This window comes from Nannobrachium achirus (genome assembly GCF_963921795.1).
Source record: "Nannobrachium achirus genome assembly, chromosome: 12".
Taxonomy (NCBI): domain Eukaryota; kingdom Metazoa; phylum Chordata; class Actinopteri; order Myctophiformes; family Myctophidae; genus Nannobrachium; species Nannobrachium achirus.
The window spans coordinates 35,134,109-35,157,707 of NC_137832.1; the positions used below are offsets into that span (position 1 = coordinate 35,134,109).

At 43.6% G+C, this 23,599-nt stretch overlaps 2 protein-coding genes across 6 annotated transcripts in view; one reads left to right on the plus strand and one right to left on the minus strand.

Moving 5' to 3' along the window:
* acacb (acetyl-CoA carboxylase beta) overlaps positions 1-935 on the minus strand; it is a 32,010-nt gene extending 31,075 nt beyond the window's left edge. For 4 of the 5 annotated variants that reach the window (XM_080739527.1, XM_080739525.1, XM_080739524.1 and 1 more), the window contains exon 1: positions 269-519. The gene's annotated coding sequence lies outside the window, so the exon portion shown is untranslated. Of the gene's footprint in view, positions 1-268; positions 520-861 lie in introns of those variants that run through there. The other variant, XM_080739526.1, reaches the window with a different exon arrangement.
* Positions 936-1,389: 454 nt separating this feature from the next.
* Positions 1,390-23,131, plus strand: pole (polymerase (DNA directed), epsilon; the record flags this gene model as incomplete). Its single annotated transcript, XM_080738600.1, has 48 exons — positions 1,390-1,519; positions 2,477-2,603; positions 3,163-3,243; positions 3,401-3,445; positions 3,561-3,653; positions 4,018-4,172; positions 4,457-4,601; positions 4,705-4,785; positions 4,914-5,021; positions 5,114-5,224; positions 5,335-5,420; positions 5,528-5,647; positions 5,773-5,905; positions 6,000-6,113; positions 6,222-6,434; positions 6,538-6,645; positions 6,927-7,055; positions 8,036-8,138; positions 8,352-8,498; positions 8,672-8,817; positions 9,033-9,181; positions 9,344-9,436; positions 9,558-9,860; positions 9,992-10,187; positions 10,451-10,665; positions 10,894-10,996; positions 11,138-11,218; positions 11,332-11,454; positions 11,578-11,787; positions 12,502-12,714; positions 13,056-13,199; positions 13,303-13,443; positions 13,571-13,724; positions 13,976-14,082; positions 14,669-14,845; positions 15,411-15,634; positions 15,856-16,076; positions 16,524-16,728; positions 17,101-17,274; positions 17,717-17,842; positions 18,605-18,737; positions 19,107-19,314; positions 21,228-21,359; positions 21,927-22,120; positions 22,208-22,408; positions 22,570-22,695; positions 22,799-22,888; positions 23,000-23,131. Exons 1-48 carry the CDS (start codon positions 1,449-1,451, stop codon positions 23,129-23,131), a joined length of 6,891 nt encoding a protein of 2,296 aa, XP_080594726.1. The 5' UTR covers positions 1,390-1,448.
* Between the last annotated feature and the right edge of the window lie 468 nt (positions 23,132-23,599).

Genomic DNA, 23,599 nt, shown 5'->3' on the forward strand with positions numbered 1-23,599 from the left:
TATGCAAACAATTAAGTCAAACTAAACTAAAACTAACCCCGTCCCAAGAGGAAGGATTGGAAGGCGTGTGTGAAGTGAAGTCCACCGAACGAGATCAAATCATATACTATTTTTAGGACATTACGTTTTTTTTGTTTACTATTCTTTTGCCCACATAATAAACCATTTCCGATCTAAAGCATTACAGACATGCATGCTGTGTTCTCCTTGCAGCGATGCCGTTTGACAATACATTTCTAGAACATTAATAACGCCACTGTCCACTCACCAGCAACTTATTGATAACGTCACTATACGCTTGTGTTGATGTTGATTCAATGTAGCCAGACGAGCTACCAACGAACGAACGCTACGTCTAACCAACAGCCCCTCTTATTTATTCCACTCTTTGTCCAAACCATAGAAACTAGCAGGACTGTAACGTAATCTGTAATGTTTAAAACACGCCCCACCGAACTGCATTGTAGGACGAGGACGATTAATACTGTTTTCATACTAATAATAAATGCAGCCGCAAATGTCACAGCGTCCTACGACCAAAACAACCCATGTAGTCATGTAGAATATAGAGTGAGTGAGTGAGTGACTCTGTGACTGACTAGTGTGTAATATATCGCCACCATCGGCGATAGTAAACCGTGACACATATGACGCACACCTCATGACAAGCAGTGGTGTAAGCTGCTACCTTTAAACACGTTTTATATTTGAGTCTTTTTTTCCCTTTTCTTTTATTTATCTTTTGTTTTATGGAAATCGTACTGAGAAAAAAAAGAAATGCTGCTATTTGTTCCAAAAAGCTTCATACCCTGTATAGGCATATACTTACTGTAGGCTACATAACGACAAAATGTAACATACCTCTGTTTACACAATGTTGGTCCGGTACCCCCTCCAACTGTTATGTTCTCCATTTTCAACAGTTTTTATTGTGTTTTGGCAATGTACACGTATGTTTTCTCATGCCAATAATGTCAAATCTCTTTCTTTTTGTCCACGCCTGCCCCCGTGTGGTACTGCTGTGCAACTACCAAAATAAGCGGAGTAGGGCGTTCGCATTAAGTTTTCAAGGTTTCAAATGTATTTAAAAAAGTATTGGAAATTGAAAAGTACAGATACCCACGTACTTGAGTACAGACTGGTACTTGAGTAAAAAAAATTAGGCCTACTTAGTTACTTAGTTAAATATTCTAGTACTTTTTCCACCACTAGTGACAAGAAGTGGGAGGGGCTACGCTCAGGAAGCTCCACCGTGATCTCGCGGCAACAGCGAAGGAGCGCGCCAAAGCCAAAGTAGGAAGACACAACAGTCTGTGTCTGGGTGCTCGCAGCTGTCAAATAGCACTTTGTTGATATATTCGTCTAAAAAACGGGCAAATGGTCGTTAGGCTGTAAAGAACGGCGGCTATTTTCTCGTGGCACTACTTGCAGGCCACGATATATACAAGATGGTTTTGCAAAACAGTGGAAAGTGGAGAGCTGACCGCGGACAACAAGGAGGAGATGCAGAAAATCAACAGTAAGTTGTGTGGCAGGCAGGCGCCGCGTTGCTTTTAGTTGGATCCTATTCCTAGACTAGTTTCATATCACACATACTAAATCAACCCTCTTGTCAAATAAGTGTGACATTCTTGACTATGGTACATTTCAATTGGGTGCCCATTGTACTTAGGCTACAGTATTTCAGTCAATGTATTTACATTATGACAGTGGCTCAAGTTCACGTAGGACAGCACAATGTCTGGTTCCCAAACAGTTGGTCGGGACCCGTTTGTGGGTCACGACTCACGGACACATTTTTATGGGTTTCCTGGATTTTGTCAAAACATTTTCAAAAAACATTACCCCTAAAGCTAAGATTTCATGCAAAATAAATATATATAATGATTTATCTAAATTGTCTAAGTAATTTAATTAATACATTACAATACAATTATACACAGTTGGGTCCCGGGGGCAAACATCTAATTTCTCTTTTGGATCTCGAGCTAAAAGGTTTGAGACAGTGATGTAGGACAGTGGGTCGAGACCCGCAGGGGGGGGGGGGGGGCACAAATTATTTTGGGGGGTCCCCAGATGATTAACTTAATGTGCAACACTGTTTTCTCACTCAACAGTAAACCAACATAAAGTTTAAGTGTATAGAAGTTATCTGCACATTTCTAAAGTGAAAGTTTAAGGACTTTTTAATACCTCTAAAATGTCAAATTAAACATTGTCAAATATTAGAGGCAAAGATTGTGAAAATAGCTGATCTACATGCTCACAACGCCTCGCAACCGCGAGGCATTGTGAGCATGTAGATCTGCTATTTTCACTATAGAACTGTTATACAAAATGTAATTCCTCAACTCTTAGTGCTCGTCAGGGTGGGGTCCCCAGTTAAAATGTGATTATTTTGGGGGTCACGGCCTGAAAAGTTGAGAACCACTGATGTAGGAGACAATTATTATCAGTTCTGTTCTCTCTCAACCAGGGATGATGGGTCGGCCCTCAAGCGGCTGGAGCGCAGTCAGTTTACCGATGAGATGGACGCGCGCTTCGGTTTCGACAGGATGAGAGAACCAGGAGAGAAGACAGGCTGGCTCATCAACATGCATCCTGTAAGTCCACAGACAGACACACAGTACAGTACAATCCTCCTGTATGTTGAAATATTGCACTATATGATTTTAAGCTGTACTACTTTTCAACCAGTAAGTGTCACATCAGGCTCTGTTTCTCAATGGAAGAAAAATTACTTTGAATTGCGATAATTCATTAATTTAGCATGTTCATTGTTCATCGCAGAGAGTGTGTACAAATGTATCCAAATAATGGGGCTCCCAAGGAGTCAGCTTAGGTGGTTCTAGCATCTAGTACGGATGCCTCCCGAGCGCCTTCCTAGGAAGGTCCTCGATGCATGTCCCACTTGGAGGAGACCCTGTGGCAGACCAAAGACCAGATGGAAGGATTATATCTCACTGGCTTGGGAACGCCTCGGTATACTCCGGAAGGGAGTGTAGGAAGTTGCTCAGGATAGGGAACTCTGGAAATCTCAGTTGGAACTGTTACCCCCGCGAGTCTGCAACCCGATTCCAGATAAGTGGTTGAAGATGGATGGATGGATGAATAAAGTTGGGCAGAGAACCAAATTTCATGTAATTCATTTTCTACTTCCAGACAGAGATTCTGGATGATGATAAACGAATGGTCAGTGCTGTGGATTATTATTTCATTCAGGAAGATGGAAGCAGGTTCAAGGTGAGGAACACAATAATATTGGCAGAAAGATACATTTGTTGTTATCATTAATAAGTGTTTAGGTTGTGACACACAGCTGCTATGTAACAATACATGGATGTAGACAGGATATTTTTCCCCTCTTCATACTTGTGTTTGATTTGCATTTTTCCTTTAGGTTGGCCTCCCCTTTAAGCCATATTTCTACATAGCCACCAGAAAGGTAAGTAGATTTCTTAAGGCTGTCACATTTTTTTATTATGTGAAAACCCTAGGCTAGATGTATATACTTTTGAGGGAAAAACAACCAAACATTATGCTCTGTACTTTCAATTCAGAACTGTGAAAGAGAAGTCATCTCATTCTTGTCCAAGAAATTCCAAGGAAAGGTGGCAAAGTTGGAAGCGGTCCCCAAGGAGGACCTAGATCTGGTGGGACATTTACTATTCATATTAACTGATTTCTAGTTATTAAACATTATAGCAATAAATCAAACCCTTATATTTTCTTTATCAATTTTCTCAGATTATGTAAAATGATGTGACTTACATACCGTATTTCAATTTATCACAATATGTATGTACCTAAAAGTGTCATAAAACCAACTTGGTGCAATATGTCCATGTCATGACATACTCCAGGCTTTGTGTTGGGGGGAGTTTGGCCTTTATAAGACCTATCTTTTCACATTACTGCAGTAATATGATCAGTGTGTGTGCGCGTGAGAATATGGCTGTGTTACCTATCAAAACATTACCAACATGTCTGTAAAAGTCTTTGTTGTGTTCTCCGTAGCCTAACCACCTGGTTGGACTGAAGAGAAATTACATCAAGCTGTATTTCAACACAGTGGACGACCTCATGAAGGTCAAACGTGAGATCTCTCCTGCTGTACGCAAGAACAGAGAGAGGGACCAGGCCAATGACACTTACACTTCAATGTTGTCCAGGTACTGCCTGTTTGAAGATGATGATTCCATATGTGTAGTATAGTCATGATTCTACATGTGTAATATAGTCATTTTCAAATGGTTCTATTTATTTATTTATTTATTTTTAAATGGCAGATCTACAAGTGCATTGCGACACATTGTGTACTTGTAGATTAGCTATTTTCACTATTCGTCATGAAACTAGTGTACAGTTTTTGGTTAAGACTGTTTTTCTTCTTCTTTTCTCCTTATACCTGATACCTTAAACTGCCCATAATGTATATGTAACATCTGCTCTTCAGCGCCTTGTCAGGTGGAAACGTGATGTCAGCCGATGAGGACGGGAGGTCCAAGAAGATTTCAGACCAGCTAGACAACATAGTCGACATGAGAGAATATGACGTTCCTTACCATACGCGCCTGTCCATCGACCTCAAGATTCATGTGGTAAAGACGGATGGAAGTTTGTTAACTCTGTGATCTAGAGATCTGTGATCTGTGGTCTTTCCAGTGTTAGTGGTGTTGTTGCTAATTGTCGTTTGTTCCTCAGGCCCACTGGTACAACGTCCGATACAGGGGCAGCGCTTATCCACCAGAGATTGTACGCAGGGATGACCTTGTTGAGCGACCAGTATGCGTCTTTTTACCTACACAAAGTTCTAAGATCTAATGGCTGCTACATATGATTTCCTCAGAGTTTATGCTTTAGATTTTCAATAAACCATCCATGACATTCTGTTTTTTGTTTTACTTTTTTAGGATCCAGTTGTTTTGGCTTATGACATAGAAACCACCAAACTTCCTCTAAAATTCCCAGATGCAGAGACGGATCAGATTATGATGATCTCCTACATGATTGATGGACAGGTTTGTTTAACTTAAATTGTAATATTATATGTATTTGTGCTGAATGTATTTCATCGCATATATGCTCAGTAATGTCTTTTGTTTGTATAAAGGGCTTTCTGATAACAAACAGAGAGATCGTCTCTGAGGACATTGAAGATTTTGAATTCACCCCAAAGCCAGAATATGATGGACCTTTCACTGTGTTCAATGAGGTTGATGAGGTAAGCGGTGCAATGTAAGAGCTGTAGTAGGAATGCTATATGTCCTGAAATATTGAATTACAGTCTAAATAACCTCACTGTTCCAAAACTGTTTTTCCTTTTGGATGTAGGCGGCACTCATTCAGAGGTTTTTCGATCATGTTCAGGAAACAAAGCCAACCATTTTTGTAACTTACAATGGAGACTTCTTCGATTGGTAAGTTAACAGTTAAGATGTTGCATGTTTTCAATTGACTTTAGTGGTGTTTATAGATGACACCATTGCAATCTTCCCCAAAAGACCCTGTTTCTCTATCTTTTAAGGCCTTTTGTTGAGACCAGGGCTGCCCACCATGGGCTGAATATGTACAGGGAAATTGGTTTCCAGAAGGACAGTCAGGGAGAGTACAAGGCGAGCCAGGCCATCCACATGGACTGCTATAGGTTTGTATGCCCCTGACAATGAACATGCTACATTTGCCTAAAGTAAATCCTTAACTATCATTATTTATTTGTGTTTAAATTAGAAGTTGTGTTAAATGGTATATTGCTTCTTACCTGTGTCCCAGGTGGGTGAAGCGAGACAGTTACCTGCCTGTGGGCAGCCAAAACCTGAAAGCAGCTGCTAAGGCCAAGCTGAGTTATGACCCTGTTGAGCTGGACCCTGAGGAGATGTGTCGCATGGCGACAGAGGAACCACAGGTACAGGCAAAGCTCAAATAATGGATAGACGGGGCTGATGGAAATGGGTTGCAGTCATTGCAGCTTTAACTGATATTTATCTTCTTCCTATCAGACATTAGCCACCTACTCTGTGTCAGATGCCGTGGCCACATATTACCTCTATATGAAATATGTTCACCCCTTCATATTCGCTCTCTGCACCATCATTCCTATGGAGCCTGATGAGGTTGGTCTAATGTGCAATTCACAAAAGAAATCTAGAAATTAAAGGCACTTGGATTCCACCACTTTCTTTGTTTCATTTGTGCCTTTGTTTTTTGCTTCTGTGACTTAGGTGCTGCGGAAAGGTTCTGGAACGCTCTGCGAGGCGTTGCTCATGGTGCAGGCTTTCCATGCCAACATTGTCTTCCCCAACAAACAGGAGCAGGTTTTCAACAAAATGACAGATGACGGTCATGTCTTGGACTCTGAGACCTACGTGGGGGGTCACGTGGAGGCGCTAGAGTCCGGAGTGTTCCGCAGTGACATCCCGTGCCGTTTTAAAATGGTACAGGCACTCCTTATCATCTCCCCGCTCATTCTCAGTTTTACTTTTCTCTTGTGTGATCATCAGACTCTCAGTGATGTTGTTTTCTGGTGCGTGTTGACAGAACCCGGCGGCATTTGACTTCCTGCTGAATAGGGTTGAGATAACGATGCGTCATGCGATTGAGGAAGAGGAGAAGGTGCCCTTGGAGCAGGTCACCAACTTCAATGAGGTCAGTAACATTTTCATGTTATGATTAACCTGTTCCATAATGTTACTGTACAAGAGTTGGCCTCAGAGTCAGAGGGCATGCAGCACTGTTACCTGTTCTATTAGATATATAATTTTACTGATTTAATGTGTATAACACCGTAATACCTGACTCAGGGAAGAGGATGCAGCTGCCATTCATAGTCAGTTGTGGGCACTGGTGGAGGTGCGACAGGCCTAGTGAAGAACACAAACTGTGCAGGTTAGAGGGGGTAACTGGTGTTTTTTTTTTTTTTTTTTCAGGTGTGTGAGGACATCAAGAAGAAGCTTATTTCTCTGAAGGAAGTCCCAAACAGGATAGAATGCCCTCTCATCTACCATTTGGATGTCGGTGCAATGTACCCCAACATCATCCTAACCAACCGCCTGCAGGTAAACAGAGTACAAACCGTGAAAGTAAAGCCCTTTGAACACAGGACAGTTGCGTTTTTTTCGTTTGCGGCATGAATAAAACGCATTGGATTTGGTGTGCAAGGCTGTGCGGAATCGGCGCTACGGATCCAAAAAGGAGTCATAAAAGGAGTGATGTGTTTTTTACCGCATGCGACAAGACGCACGAATCGAACTGGGTTCGATCGAGAGAAAAACGCACGGCGGCAGCCACTCGTCGCACGGCTAATTCGGAGCCGGTGTGCATGAGGTCATAGAGAATCATTGTTTTCTTTTCAAAAAATTATATTGTCCGTTTTATCCGTGCGGATAAACGCGCCTGTGTGCAAAGGGCTTAACTTGGGTTACTTTAATAATAACACAATAAGGTAGTACAGGGTGCTTGCTCTGGTCTCGAAAAATATGGACTTATCAATCACTGTGTTTTCCAGACCTGGAAAAGTGGGCATTTAGGTAAAACTCAAAAAAGCGTTTTGCATATGATACAAGCATAAAAAAGAAAAAAAGAATTTACACAAAAATTAAAAAGGATTTATTGGAAATAAAGATCTTATCAAGACCCTCAAATAGTCCATGTGCACTGTTTGTTGTGATAACTGCCCGGATGTCACCGCATGCACCCATACTAAGGTTTGCCCAGTATTCTTGGAAGAAAGTGTCACTTCTGGTCTGAAGTCAAACTTGCAGAAACGTTCTGCAAAATATGTAGAAACTAATAAACTAATAAGAAACTGCCATCACCAGCATGGTGCAAAAACATGCAGGTCTCACTGCCAGTGCTCTGAAATCACTGCCAGTGTAAATGAAATAAAAATACTAATCTTATTTGTAGAGGTCACTATTTTATTAATTTGTTTTTATTAGGACTTTTTCTTTCTAAGAGGCGCTATGGTTTTTGGAAAAAATCAACAGTAGAAATATGTATATGCAAATATGTAAGATGTAACTCTCTACCTATGCAGCCATCTGCCATTGTTGATGAGGCAACTTGTGCTGCCTGTGACTTCAACAAGCCTGGTGCCACCTGTCAGAGGAAAATGGAATGGCAGTGGAGAGGGGAAATCAGTAAGTTGAATGTATGATTTAAAAAAAAAAAAAGAACATAAGAAAGGAATATATTTTAAAAGTGCAATACACTAGGATAGTTTGCAATATAATTAATTACCTTTACTCTCTTTATTATCAGGCTCCTTCATGCAACTACAAAAGGTCATTCTTCTGTAGCATCCCTGTAGCATCCCTAGTTCATTCCTCATAACTTTCTATGTGTGTCTGCAGTGCCAGCCAGCCGCAGTGAGTTCCACCGTATTCAGCAGCAACTGGAGTCCGAGAAGTTCCCTCCTTTCTTTCCTAACGGTCCGCCTCGGGCCTTCCACTCACTGAGCCGTGAAGACCAGGCAAAGCATGAGAAAAAACGCTTAGCAGGTAATCTTCTAACTTTCTCTGTTTGAAATCCTGTGAACGGATCAAAGTTTACTTCGGTCAGGCCACTGTCTGTCTGTGGCCCTGTGCCTGTAGCTGTTAATATGAGTTGTTTTTGGCAGTTTAGCTCCTGCTACGTGTCCTGAAGTCTATATTGCTGGGTTGTCTTGTTTCAGACTACTGCAAGAGGGCCTATAAGAAGGTACATGTCACCAAGCTGGAGACGAGGGTCACCACCATCTGCCAGAGGGAGAACTCCTTCTATGTGGACACTGTCAGAGCTTTCAGGGACAGACGCTATGAATTCAAGGGACTTCACAAGGTAACTGTGTGAAGGGGCTTCATAGTGAGATTAAAGCACATTAACATAGTACAATTATAGTAACTCCCTTCCATTCCATGTGAGAGTATGGTCTAGCCAACACCAACTTGGGACTCCTGAATTGCTGCCCTCTTATCTAGTATCAGGGACTTAAGCTATACAGTGTAGTTAGCTTTTCTTCTCCACTGTTTATACAACAAGTGTTTCTCTTGCAGGTGTGGAAGAAGAAGCTGTCTGTAGCTCAGGAAAATGGAGACGCTGCTGAGGTGAAGCGCTGTAAGAACATGGAGATCCTCTATGATTCTCTTCAACTGGCCCACAAGTGTATCCTCAACTCCTTCTATGGCTATGTCATGAGGAAAGGGTACGAGACTGTACATTTTTGTCTGGAAATGTTTTACTGAAGTCACTGAATTTAACATTCACCTGCAATGGGAGATCAGGTTGTGTTAAGTGATTTACAGTGTGCAGTGTTACAGTATGCTTCTGACTCCATAGCGAATGTGTTTGTTTTTCTCTCTGTCAGAGCGCGCTGGTACTCCATGGAAATGGCCGGCATTGTGTGCTATACTGGAGCAAATATCATTACCCAGGCCAGAGAGCTCGTTGAGCAGATAGGGTGAGTCAAATGTACAAGCTTGTCAAGCAAATTCATAGTTTAGATTTTTTCCACTTACTGCAGTGCAGATATGTAGAAGTGGAAGCTTGAATCACATTTTCCTACTTTCCCTGTGGCTCAGACGGCCCCTTGAGTTGGACACCGATGGTATCTGGTGCGTCCTGCCCAACACATTTCCTGAGAATGTTGTGGTGAAGACCAGCAACGAGAAGAAGCCCAAAGTGACCATCTCTTACCCAGGAGCCATGCTGAACGTCTTGGTGAAGGAGGGCTTCACCAACGACCAGTACCAGGAGCTGGTAGACCCTGTCAACCTCATCTACGAGACCAGGTCTGAGAACAGCATCTTCTTTGAAGTGGACGGGCCCTACCTGGCAATGATCCTACCCGCCTCCAAGGAGGAAGGGAAGAAGCTGAAGAAAAGGTATGAGCATAGTGGAAATGTGTGCATTTTCCAATGATTAAAAGTTGTTGTAAACTAAAGCTGTTTATTCTAGTGGAGAGCAGCAATAGACAATAGAGCTTATTTGTGTGTTTTCTCTCTTGCCTGTCCAGATATGCTGTGTTTAATGAGGATGGCTCTTTGGCTGAGCTGAAGGGCTTTGAAGTGAAGAGGAGAGGAGAGCTGCAGCTCATTAAGATTTTCCAGTCCTCTGTGTTTGAGGCTTTCCTCAAAGGCACCAATCTGGAGGAAGTCTATGCATCTGTGGCAAAGGTGGCAGACTACTGGCTGGATGTGCTCTATAGCAAGGTACAGTACAGCCAATTGATAGTGTGTTTTGCTGACTTTCTGTACTTTATTATCTACAAGCTTACAACGGGCTGCGTTGAACATATTGTGAACTTGTATATTTTCACTGAACTTTCTCCCATTTTTGCATGATGTTCACATATTACGACATGCCCGGAATAGGAATGCTAGGGTTCATGTAGTTAATATAACATTTAGGGAAAAGTCAAGTCAATCTCTCACTCTTTATACTCGGCCTCATGAATCATATCATATGTGTGCAGGCTGCCAATATGCCGGATGCAGAGCTCTTTGAGCTGATCTCAGAGAACCGCTCAATGTCTAGGAAGCTGGAGGACTATGGAGAGCAGAAATCCACCTCCATCAGCACGGCCAAGAGGCTGGCTGAGTTCCTAGGGGACCAGATGGTGAAGGATGCTGGCCTAAGCTGTCGCTTTATCATCTCACGCAAGCCTGAGGGATCCCCTGTCACTGAGAGGTATGGACCGTATGTAGAAAAGAGATATTGTGCATTCACATCCACTGCAGTGTCCAGGTGCAGGACAAACGATAGACTAAGAAAAGAAAAGAAAGTCTGCACAGATATGTATACATTCCGCAAGTTTAACGTTTCAATCACATAATTAAGGATGTTCATCTTCCTGATGAATGATGATTGAACCGGTACCAAACCCAGACTGATGTTTCTTGCTTCTCTTTCTGTCAGGGCCATTCCCATGGCTATTTTCCAAGCTGAGCCAAGTGTGAAGAAGCATTTCCTGCGTAAGTGGCTAAAGATGCCCGGCCTCCATGACTTGGACATCCGCTCTGTAAGTCTACATTATGAATTAAACATTCATCTTCATTCTGATTTAAATGACACAAAAGAAATGTTGTATTATTATTGGTCCCTGTGTTTAAATAACTCCCAGTTCTTGCTAACAGTAAAAGTTCTTCCATTATCCTCTCAGATCCTTGACTGGAATTACTACATTGAGAGGTTGGGTAGCGCCATCCAGAAAATCATTACTATACCAGCAGCTCTACAACAGGTAAACAAAAAATAAAAAATAAATGAGATGCTTTTCATTGATCTTGAGCAGCCTGTCTTTATCTGCAGATGACCGTAATATAAATATTGTGATTGTGTCCTTCTCATCATAAGGTGAAGAACCCTGTGCCCAGAGTGAGGCACCCAGACTGGCTCCACAAGAAACTCCTGGAGAAGAATGATATCTTCAAACAGAAGAAGATAAGCGAGCTGTTCACTAGTGAGGGAAAGAGACAGGTAGGTTCACCTCTTGCACGCACAACGGTACAAAAATAATAATACTGCAATAACTGCATGCTTTGTACACATTACACACAGACTACGCTAACTTCATCTGTAACACTTAATGTTTTGTCTCAGGTTCACCAGCAGCAGCAGGCCACACAGCCAGCAGACATGGAGGACTTTGGGATGCCAGTATCCAAGCCCATCAAGCCAGCTATCCTGATAACCACCAAGCGTAAGCGTGTCTCGCAGGGCGAGGACAGTCAGGTGGAATCTCAGGATATGGAGCTTACCCAGTCCTGGAGAGAGATCCTGGGACCTCCACCGCCAATGGGAACAACAAAGGTAGGCTGAAGGCACGCAGACAGTGCCAGACACCATCGCAAACTGTAACCTCTTGTCTGAATAGGCAGAGGGGGTCCTCAGAGTTACTACATCATCAAATCTTTGTGGGATAGGTGATTTCACATTAACCAGTTGAACCCTAGCATCCCTATTAGGAAAACGTTAGCCGAAAATAGCAGATCTACAAGCTATTTTAGGAGGTGTAGAGGGGGAAAAAAGAGCAGACCTAGTGCAGAGTGAAAGTTCAAGTTTCCTAAGTATTGAGGTTTATGTCTGAAAATACTATTAACGTGAATCCAACATACTCTGATGATAGTCGTGTCAAACAAGTCTATGAAGCGATCTATGAAATCTATGAAAAGGGGCGCCCGCTGGCCTAGTGGTCCAAGCGCAAACCACATACTAGGCTATGATGCCTGCTGGCGTCGCCGGTTCGATTCCCGATCCGGACGACCTTTGCCACATGTCATTCCCCATCTCTCCCCATTTCCTGTCGGTCTACTATCCTATCAAATGAAGGCATAAAAAGCCCAAAAAACAAATCTATGAATAGGTTTAATCAGCAACGCAGTGTTATACAATATGTAGTGGGGGTCCTTGCTTTCATCTCTGTTTCAGCTAAGGGGTCCTTGACCTGAGATTGAAGACCCCTGATGTCAACAAATATTCAAAAGACAAATGACTAAAAACAACATCTGGCATGTGTCTCTGCAGGAGGAGCGTCTGGTGTGGATGCGCTACCATAAGAAGAAGTGGGAGCTGCAGCTCAAACAGAGGAAGGAGAAGAAAAAGAGACGGAGGTTACTGGATGGAGAGGCTCAACCTGTAGGAGGAGGTCTGATCAGAGATGGACCAACCACAGGCCTGGGTAGCTTCCTCCGCAAGACCGCACGCAGCATCCTGGACATGCCCTGGCAGATTGTACAGGTAAAAAGAAATCATGAATGAAAAACATTCAATGATTTTTTTTTTTTTTTTTTTCAGTACATTCTTGAAGAAATACAAGAAAAATCAAAGAAATTCCATAAATTAGAAAACAATTATTCGGCACGAAGCGACACGTTGTGAGCTTGTAGCTCGGCTATTTTCACTAGTTTAAGTCCCGGGCAAATGTCTAATTTCTCTTTTGGGTCATGGCAAGAACCACTTCTGTACCACATCTGTAGTGGTAAATTGTAAATGAGACTTGCAGTTGCAGTAGTATTGTAAAGGGGCCTTGTAGTATTGTAAATGTTCTAACTAGCCGTTCCTTTCCCCTCTCCTTTCAGATTGCAGAGACAAGTCATCCTGGTCTGTACAAGTTATGGGCTGTGATAGGAAATGACCTCCACTGCATGAAGCTCAACATCCCACGGGTCTTCTATGTCAATCAGAAAGTCCCCAAGCAGGAGGAGGGAGTCGCATACAAAAAGGTACACACACACGAAGGCTTGTTATGAATTATCAGTAGGCTAACTGTAGGGCAAATAATCATGCTACGGTTACAGTGAGGTGACATGATCTTATTGCTTTCAGGTGAACCGCTTGCTGCCTCGCTCCAACATGGTCTACTATCTGTACCAGTACTCTGTACCAGAGGACATGTACCAAGAGCACATCAATGAAATTAACGCTGACCTCTCTGCCCCTGATATTGAGGGGGTCTATGAAACACAGGTAACATATTTGTTTCAGCTCTCAATCTATCAAAGATAATTGATTATGTCCTTGGCTTGAGTCCACATGTACCACAAACAGTGGAGTGGCTAATGCAATCCTCGCGTCCCCTTGGCTTCTTCTGTAGGTTCCTCTGTTGTTCCGTGCCCTGGTGCAGCTGGGCTGCATGTGTATGGTCAATAAGCAGGTGGTGAGGGACCTGGCAGGCAGAGAGGCAGACACCTTCGACCTGGAGCATCTGGACATGAGGTCCCTGGCCCAGTTCAGCTACCTGGAACCTGGTACAACCTGGCTTATTTAGACCATGCTAATTTATGATATGATACAGTGGTACACAGAGAGAGAGAATTATGCCACATACTAGGTCATGAGTTTGATTCAATCACATAATAATTCATTGGGGCTGTGTGCATGGGCAAACTTAATCTTGAGGGATATATTTTCCTCTGTTACCACTGTATATTGTCCAAGTAATTCATTAAGAAATAGCTTAAAAACTTTATCAATGTTTTTTTGTTTTGTTCTCTCTCAGGGAGTGTTCGTCACATCTATCTGTACCACCACAGCCAGGGCCACAAGGCTCTGTTTGGTCTGTTCATCCCTTCCCAACGCAAGGCCAGTGTCTTTGTCCTGGACACGGTAAGACAAATACAACCTTTACCTCACCATCACGATCGACTTCTTAGCGTGTTTTGACTTTGTGTTAAAACGCTTTCAGGAACGCTACTGCTTATTCAGATTATTTTAAAGAATGTAATAACCCCAGCCACTGCAATAAATCAGTGGTTCTCAACCTTTTCAGGCCGTGACCCCCAAAATAATCATATTTAACTGGGGACTCCCCCACCCTGACGAGCGCTAAGAGTTGAGGCATTACATTTTGTATAACACGATATTGTGAAAATAGCAGATCTATATGCTCACAACGGCTCCCATTGCGAGGCGTTGTGAGCATGTAGATCGTCTATTTTCACAATTTCTGCCTCTAATATTCGACAATTTGGCCAGTGTTCAATTTGTCAATTTAGAGGTATTAAAAAGTCCTTAAATGTGCAAATGTGCTCTATACACTTAAACTTTATGTTGGTTTGTTTACTGTTGAGTGAGAAAACAATGAATGTTACACATTTAGCCAATCATCAGGGGACCCCCCAAAATAATTTGGGGAGGTTGAGAACCACTGCAATAAACGACCCGTAACGGTCTGTCTTTAAATTAACCTAAGGTCCGAAGCAACCAGATGCCCAACCTGAGTTCGGTTTACGGAGCAGAACGCACAGCTCTCCTGGAGAAGACCACCGAGGACCTCCTGCCTCCAGAGAAGCACAACTTTGAGGTGCGGGCTGAAAACGACGCCAAGGCCATCAGCCGGGCTCTGCAGCGCATACTGCTCAACTACAAGGTAAAATATACAGTAAACCAGGGGTCTTAAACGTTTTCAGGTCAAGGACCCCTTAGCCGAGAGAGCGATGAAGCAGGGACTCCCCACAACCTTTTCGTAGATTCCATATAGTTTCATCGTTTGACAGCGCAATCATCAGTGTATTTTGGATTCATGTCAAATTGCGTTTTCAGATATTTAACCACTTGAGCCGTCAATACTTAATGAACTTGATCTTTCACTCTGTACTTGGTCTGCTCTTTTTTCCCCTCTACACCAAACCTCTTTGCCGAAAACATCCGATCTACAAGCTCACAATGCTTCGCAGCGCGAGGCGTTGTGAGCTTGTAGATCTGCTCTTTTTGTCTAAAGTTTTCAGAATATGGACGTTAGGGTTCAAGTGGTTAATATAGAAAAGGAGAAAAAAAATGTTTCTATCACACAAAGATTTGGAGGCACCCCTGTAGTAACTCTGAGGACCCTCTAAGGGTTCCGGACCCCCTGCAGTAAACCTCTCCTTATCTTTACGATTTTCCAGTCTCTCAATAATGTTATGATTAATAAGACGGAGTCTCTCCTCTTATAGGAAGAGCGTCGCGGACCCACCCTGATAGCAGTGCAGTCTAACTGGGAGTTGCGGCGGCTGGCGGCCCAGATGCCAGTGCTGGAGGAGTTCCCGGTGGTTCCCGTGCACGTCGTGGACGAGATCAGCTACAATGTGCTGGACTGGCAACGCCACGGCGCCCAACGCATGATCCGCCACTACCTCAACCTGGACAGCTGCCTGTCGCAGGCTTTCGACATGGCCAGGTACCTAGCGACCCCCCCCCCCCACACACACACACACACACATACACACACACACAATATGTGTTATCTGGGGCCAGTGCCCTATCCCAAATACACATATAAACACACTCTCTTGTAGCTGTAGGTCTTAACAAATATATATTGTTTTGTTTCAGTGTACAGATGTTCGTGGCAACTCATCTCATCCCTCTCTGACTATTCCCCCTGCCTCTTGTTCTCAGGTACTACCACTTACCAGTGGGGAACCTCCCTAAGGATGTGTCCATCTTCGGCTCAGATCTGTTCTTGGCCAGACACCTGATGAAACACAACCACCTGCTGTGGCTCTCGCCCACAGCCAGACCCGACCTGGGGGGTAAGGAGGCAGACGACAGTCGCCTGGTCATGGAAAGTGACGACAGAGGCTCTGTGGAGATCAACATGCAAGGGTGCTACTCCACAGGTACACAATGGCAGTTGTGCTTATTAAAGATTGAGCATTGATGTATACTGCACTTTTTGACTGGATTGGGATTGCCTTCGGGAAGCCCTAAATAGACACTCTCTGACTGGAAAAATATTGCCAGAGTCTATCTGGATATTTAATGTTTTTAGATGTTGATTGCTTTTGGCCCATTTTACTACCCCTCCTTTTGTAGGGATTTATGTTTTTATAAATAGTTGCCCTTCTTCGCCAGGTCTCTTGTAAAGAGCCTGTATATGGGACAACTGATCCCTTCGGTGCTAAATATTTGGGCAAAGAAACCATATTTGGGCAAAATGAGGTGCCATGCAATGCATGCATATACATGCTGTTCTAGAAGGCGGCTGCATTTGGTGCCATGCCATTAAATCTTTTTAATAAAAAGGAACAAATGAACATTGTGTGTGATTGCCTTGTTTCTCTCAGCGTGTGTGGAGCTGGACCTGCAGAGCCTGGCGGTGAACACCATCCTGCAGTCGCAGCATGTGAACGACATGGAGGGAGGAGCCAGCCTGGGCGTCAGCTTCGATGTGATCCAGCAGGCCTCACTGGAGGACATGATGTCAGGAAACCAGGGAGCCAGCGCCCATGCTAGCTATGACGAGACAGCCCTCTGCTCCAACACCTTCAGGTCTGTTACGGTTGGGGCAGGTCAACATACTGTAGAAAGTTATCCATGAGAAATGTTGAGGCTCGTATTTTGTTCATGAGCTAATTCTTTGACCCCCTTATTTGTTCATGGCAAATTGTCTCATGCACAGTACCCTAATTTTTGCCTATACTGATGTATAATTACAATGACATGCCAACCTTTTTTTAAACGTATCCAATCTACAAGCTCACAACGCATGTGAGCTTTATTTTTTCTTTTCTTCCCCCCATATCATTTTGAATAATTTTATCATTTTCACCCATCTATAATTGCATCCTTGAAATGGGGGGGGGTGCCAGGTTTAAATTGGTTTATCATATTCTACTGGTGCTCACTGTGTGCTGTTTGTAGGATTCTGAAGAGCATGGTTGTGGGCTGGGTCAGGGAGATCACCCAATTCCACAATGTCTACGCAGACAACCAGGTGATGCACTTCTACCGCTGGTTGCACTCCCCCAGCTCGCTGCTGTACGACCCCGCGTTGCACCGCACCCTGCACAACATGATGAAAAAGGTCTTCCTGCAGTAAGTGACAACTGTCCATGTCATCCAATCCTATGTCATACACACAGATCTTCATTTAACCACATGACCCCTACCATCCCTATTCTGGGCATGCTATAGAAGACAAACATTCAGTTAAAATATCAGATCTGCAGATGCGTTGTGTAAGCTTGTAGAACAGCTACTTTCGATAAAGAGATTAGTGTAAAGGGGAAGACTGGGGGACCCTGGTCAGCAAAGTATATGGGTTGTAAGTATTCATTTATAATTTACCACCATATACATTTAAAATTCTGATTGTTTTTACAATCTCTCCAAATTTAAGGTCTTTTGAAATCACATTGTGGGATTTAAATTTGACATGACATTTGTGTGATTTAAACTTCCATGTATTTATCTCCAACACTTGTTGAAATCCTAACGGTGTTATGACTTAAAATAACAGTTGGTCTTCTAATTCTAGGCTGGTTGCAGAGTTTAAGCGTCTTGGTTCTACTGTGGTCTACGGGAACTTCAACCGCATCATTCTGTGTACGAAAAAACGCAGGATTGACGATGCCATTGGCTACGTGGAATACATCACCAACAGGTTAGAAATATTAATTTCACCTTAATACTATCATCAATTACTCTACTTAACTGTTCTGCTGCTGTTGACGGCGCTCACCGTCATTGAAAGGGTTAATACCATGGCGCCGTTGACGGTGAGGACTGTGAATCTTACTGTATATACAGTAAAGATATTATTACTTACTGTACGTCGCTCCGGTCCCGCCCGCATCGGCAATGTCCGCGATTTGTTTACAACGCACGTCGGGCGTGCACGCGAAGTTAACGTCCTCCATAGTAAATCCATTGAGAGGCCCATAAATAGACTTCATTTTCTCCAAAAGGGACATTCTTATACAAAGGATGGTCTCCACTCTTCCATACTGTACACAAAAGGTGGGCGCAGCCATGTTCTCTTGTGGGCCCACACTGTCATGTGACTAGATGACGTAATCGTTGCCGTCAAGTGATAATCCAAAAAAACAAAAACAAACCCCTTCCGGCCCTTCAAAATAATAGCGGCGGCCTATGGAGGAAACGGCGTGGCACCGAGGCACCAAGCAACTTTCAGATTAAGAGGCACTAATTGTGTTAAGTGAAAAAGTAGAGGCAGACAAACTCGATAATTATTTTCATTTTTGCTAAGAATTATGACAGAAATGGTGGTGTTGTTAAGGTCCTCACCTATGGAACCGCATGGCATGTGGCTTCTCCTACTTTGCTGCCTCCTATTTAGCATTCATTTGAATTCAAGAAAAGCCACACAAAAAAAATCACATTCCGTTTTACCCTTCACCTGCAGCATACATTCCCGGGAGATCTTCCACTCCCTGTCCATCTCCTTCTCTAAATGCTGGGAGTTCCTGCTGTGGATGGACCCAGCCAACTATGGAGGCGTGAAGGGCAAACTGCCCACCAGCATCCTGTATGGAGAGGTACCTTCACCGGCTGTCAGTCTGTCTGTCCGTCACACGTCATGTCACTTTTGCCCTACTCATATCTCCGCCACCGTTGCCCCTATCCATGACAAACTTTGCGCACACACACACTCCTTGGCTGCCAAACCACAACCTCCACCCCTCATTTCTCACATGGCCATCTTCTAGCGCCACCATGAGGCCGATTCTTGCAAAACACATTTTTGGACACTGCTCCTACAGATTTTGCCCTAAAATCACGCAAAGCGGTGCACAGTATCTCTAAAGTCATGTCATCAACATGGATCTGTCCCATTTCCCATATTCCCTCCTGATTGGCTACCATTGTATGGCTAAGACTGTGCCTAAGACTTTGTTATTTCTTAGGATGGAGCCACACAAAAGAAAAAGAGTAGGGGGGATGGAGAGGAAGACGGCAGTGAGGACGAGGAGGAAGTGGAGGCCAATGAGGAGGAAGGCGACAGGGATGGAGAGCAAGACGAGGTAGAGGAGCTGATTGAGAGCAACTGGAACATCATGCAGTATCTACCACAATCAGCCTCTTGTCAAAAATACTTCCTCATGATTGTATCAGGTAAACCTCAAATATGTAATTTCCTGGTTAATGTGTTGTACCCTTGTGATGCTGCAGGCATTGGTTATGGCAGGGGTCTTCAACGTTTTCAGGCCAAGGACCCCTTAGTTGAGAGGGAGAGATGAAGCAGGGACCCCCACAACCTGTTCATAGATTCCATATAGCTTCAAGTGGCGTTTCCATAAAGCTACTTTTTGCGCATTAACGGCTTAATCGCAAAATCTTTTTATGGAAACACTTCAATTTGCGAATAAACTTTCATTATCCGCAAAAAAGATAATACGCTTGGAGGAGGAGGATTTTGAGGGTTAATCGAATAAACTAAATTCGCTTAAGTGAATGGAAACGGGTCAGACAATAAATGCGAATAAAATATGACGTTCTGGTCCATATCGTCCTCCAATAACACTTTCCCCCGCCGCTTAATTAACGTCCATTGTATAGCGTTAGCCCACAAAACAAATCGGTTGTTACACACGGAGTGTCCCTTCGTCATCACACCGCGTTGCGCGTGGAAAAAGTGGCCGTACAAGCTCGCATCTGCGACGCTGCAGGATGCAGTCTGCCCGGAGGACTCAACCAGGCGGGGGGGCGGCCGCCTCGGCTCGGGGACTCGGGGCGCCCCGGCCGGGGTCGCTTGCTCTGTGCTCCCGCCGGCCGCACTTTCTCCGCGGTGGTGCGTCGCGACTGGCTCTGGGTCGGGAATCGGGATGCGTGTGCAGCGAGTCACAGCAGTGCCCTCACGTCTCTCGGTCTGAAAAATTCAGCCCACAAAACAAACCTCGGTACACACGGAGTGACACGGACCATGTGTAAATTCCTCCCGTTTTCACCTCAAGCCATCGGTGGCAAGCGAACCCTTCCTCATCCCATCCCACGGTGTTGCGTGCCTGACGTGCCCAATCTACAAGCTCACAGGCACAGCAGCTCATAGATATATGCAGCAGCTCGCATCCACGTCTCCGCGCCGTGTTGAGAGCTTGCAGATCGGCCACCTGACCTTCCAGAGGACGCTAAAACATGCACTGTGCAACTGCAGCGACGCGACCGCGGTTTTCCCGGTGAACCGGTAGCTTTATGTATTGAGAGGAACTCTTGCCAATTTCGTAAGAGACTCGTCGCCAATTGTATTTAAAAGTTATTTGGGGCCATGATGATGATAACACCTTCTTCCCACTACTAGACAGTGACCGAGTCACAGCAGTCAGACGTGCAGACGCCAGACGGTGCAGTGCTCAGGTTCGGTCTATCAACTCTTGCGACGTCGCTAATTCGAATGACACCCGCAAATGGAAACATGCTAAATTCGCTTTGTCTTAATACGTATTTCTGATAATTCGCTTCCCTAATTCGATTAAGTTTATGGAAACGCCACTAATGTTTGACAGCACAATCCTCAGTGTATTTTGGATTCATGTCAATTTGTGTTGTCAGATATTTAACCACTCGAACTGTCAATACTTAATAAACTTGACCTTTCACTCTGTACTTAGTCTGCTCTTTCCCCCCTCTACACCAAAGCTCTTTGCCAAAAATAGCCGATCTACAAGCTCACAACACCTCGCAGCGCGAGGCATTGTTGGGTTCAAGTGGTTAATATAAAAAAGGTGAAGAGAAAAAAAGTTTATATCACTCAAAGATTTGGAGGACCCCCTGTAGTAACTCTGGGGGCCCCCTCGGGTCTCGGTCCCCCTGTTGAAGACCCCTGGTCTGTGGTATACTTATCAGCAGTTTTAAGTAGCCCTGTGATTTTTTTTTCTTTGAGTGTTCGTTGTCGTGTAGTGTGTCGACAACAGACCCAACAGCCCTTGTTTGATTGCAGCTTGTCCTGACGAATGCCATTGTGAAATCTTTGAAATAATAAACCCCACTTGTGTCACCCACCTCACTGTTGTTGTTGTTCCCCTTTCCAGCTTACATCGCAGCTGTTTACCACAGCATGAAGGAGGAACTGAGACGCAATGCCCCCGGAGCAACACCAGTCAAGAGGAGGGGAGGCAGCCAGGCTTCCCAGCCAACAGCAGGGGACCTGGGTGCTCTTCCTGGTAAGTTACTGTAGTGGGGCACTGGTACCGTTTCTAAATACTGCCATTGAGTTTAGACGCAACAACTGCTATTGGCGCCCAGTACTTATGTACTTCAATTCTTTGGGGGTGCGTTGATTATAACTCTTTATACAGTTGCATAAACGGACCATGAAATCCAATATTAATGCAGTGAGCTTTTAGATCGTCTATTTTTGCCATTTGTTTTTACTACACGATTGTACGACAAAGTCCAAAATAACCACTCATATACTTTGTTGACCAGAGTGCCAGGGGTCTGCTCTATACTTTGTCTGCTCCTTTTTTACCCCTTTTTGTTTTTACATCTACTTCAAATCTCTTTTGCAGAATGTTCACCTATTATGACATTCCCAGAATAGGGATGCTAGGGTACATGTGGTTAAGTGGTTAATAAATCAATCTAGTTGATTATAAAAAAAATCTATTGAAATGTATTCAATTTGATCTGTTGATATATTTAAATATTAAATAAATGTGCATTGTTATTCAATGAACAGCTAAACGAAAGCTAAATTGTTATTGTAATGTTCTAAATCTGTTGCACAGGTATGATCTCCTTCTCTCAGGATTATGTGTCCAATGAGTTGACACAGAACTTTTTCACCATCACTCAAAAAATCCAGAAGAAGGTGACGGGCACCAGGAGCGTCACTCTACCTTCAGAAATGTTCCCCAACCTGCCTGGTTCCCACCTGTCGCTCAACAACCCAGCCTTGGAGTTCATCAAATATGTCTGCCAGGTACATCACCACACCACACATATCACACATTTCTAGTATGTTCTAGCTGATTTCATATGGATGTCAAATGTTTTCCTTTCTGTGTAGGTTCTTTCTCTTGATGCTAACATAACGAACCAGGTGAACAAGCTGAAGAGAGACCTGCTGCGACTGGTGGACGTCGGAGAATTCTCAGAGGATGCACAGTTCCGTGACCCCTGTAACTCCTACATCCTGCCAGAGGTCATCTGCCACCTCTGCAATTTCTGTCGTGACCTTGACCTCTGCAAGGACCCCTCGATGGCCCAGGTCAGAGCCACGTTGAGGGAAGAGAGACATGAACATACAGCCTCAAACGCCCAGCAGTTACAATGAAAATGATATTTTCACTCAAAGTTGTGCTCATCCATTTTCCTTATGTGGAGATTAACTTGTTTCTTCATTATTTTAATTGTTTTCATGTCTTGCAGGATGGGTCTGTGTTGCCCCAGTGGTTCTGCTCCAACTGCCAAGCCCAGTATGAAACTGAGTCGATTGAGATGGCCCTGGTTGAAGCCCTGCAGAAGAAATTAATGAGCTACACTCTACAGGACCTGGTGAGTGAAGAATATATCTTGAATAGATAATGCATCTTTTAGCTTGTTATCTGAACCTTTTCCTGAAGCTGTCTCACTGCTAAAAACACTGTGTCCTTCACAGGTGTGCAGCAAGTGTAAAGGGGTGAAAGAAGCAAACATGCCTCTCTACTGCAAATGTGCAGGGGACTTTGCCCTCACCTTTCCAACCAAGGTTAGCATTCCAGATGCATTCTTGCAATGTATGATTGTAACTGAATAAACTGATTGAACAATCTTCCCAGCTGACAGCTTACTGAAAATTATGCTTCTGTTTCTTTCAAAGAATCTTTCAGAGCAAATCAAAGTGTTCCAGAACATCGCCTCCCACTACAACATGACTTTCCTCAACGAGACCATTGACTGGCTAATGGCGATGAGCCCTCAGATCACAGTCCAACTCCAGTCCCTTGTGTAACTAATTTCGTTCACATTTTTGGAAACTTCAGTGTATAAAAAATCAGAAATCCATGATTCCATTCGCAAAATCCCTAGGGGAATTTTTGACAGCTGCTGAAAGTTTGGGTCCCATTAACTTGACTTTACAAGGAAAAAAAGAAAAGAAAATCTGTGTTAAGTAGCATGTGAGGGGTCAAACTGTTTTTTTTTTTTTTCATGATTCTGAATCCATTGCAAGCATTTGTTTTGCATGAAAAACATTCCTTGGGCTAAAAACAGCCCCCACAAAAAAGTGGATGTTTGTGGTGTGGGGCCTTTTTAGCCCAATTAATGTTTTTTTTTGTGCAAAACAAATGCTTGCAATGGATTCAGAATCATGAAAAAAAAAACTCACACACTACTTAAAAAGATTTTATTTTTTTGTATTTTTTTTCCTGTAAATTTAATGGGACCCAAAACTTTCAGCAGTTGTCAAAGAATTCCCCTA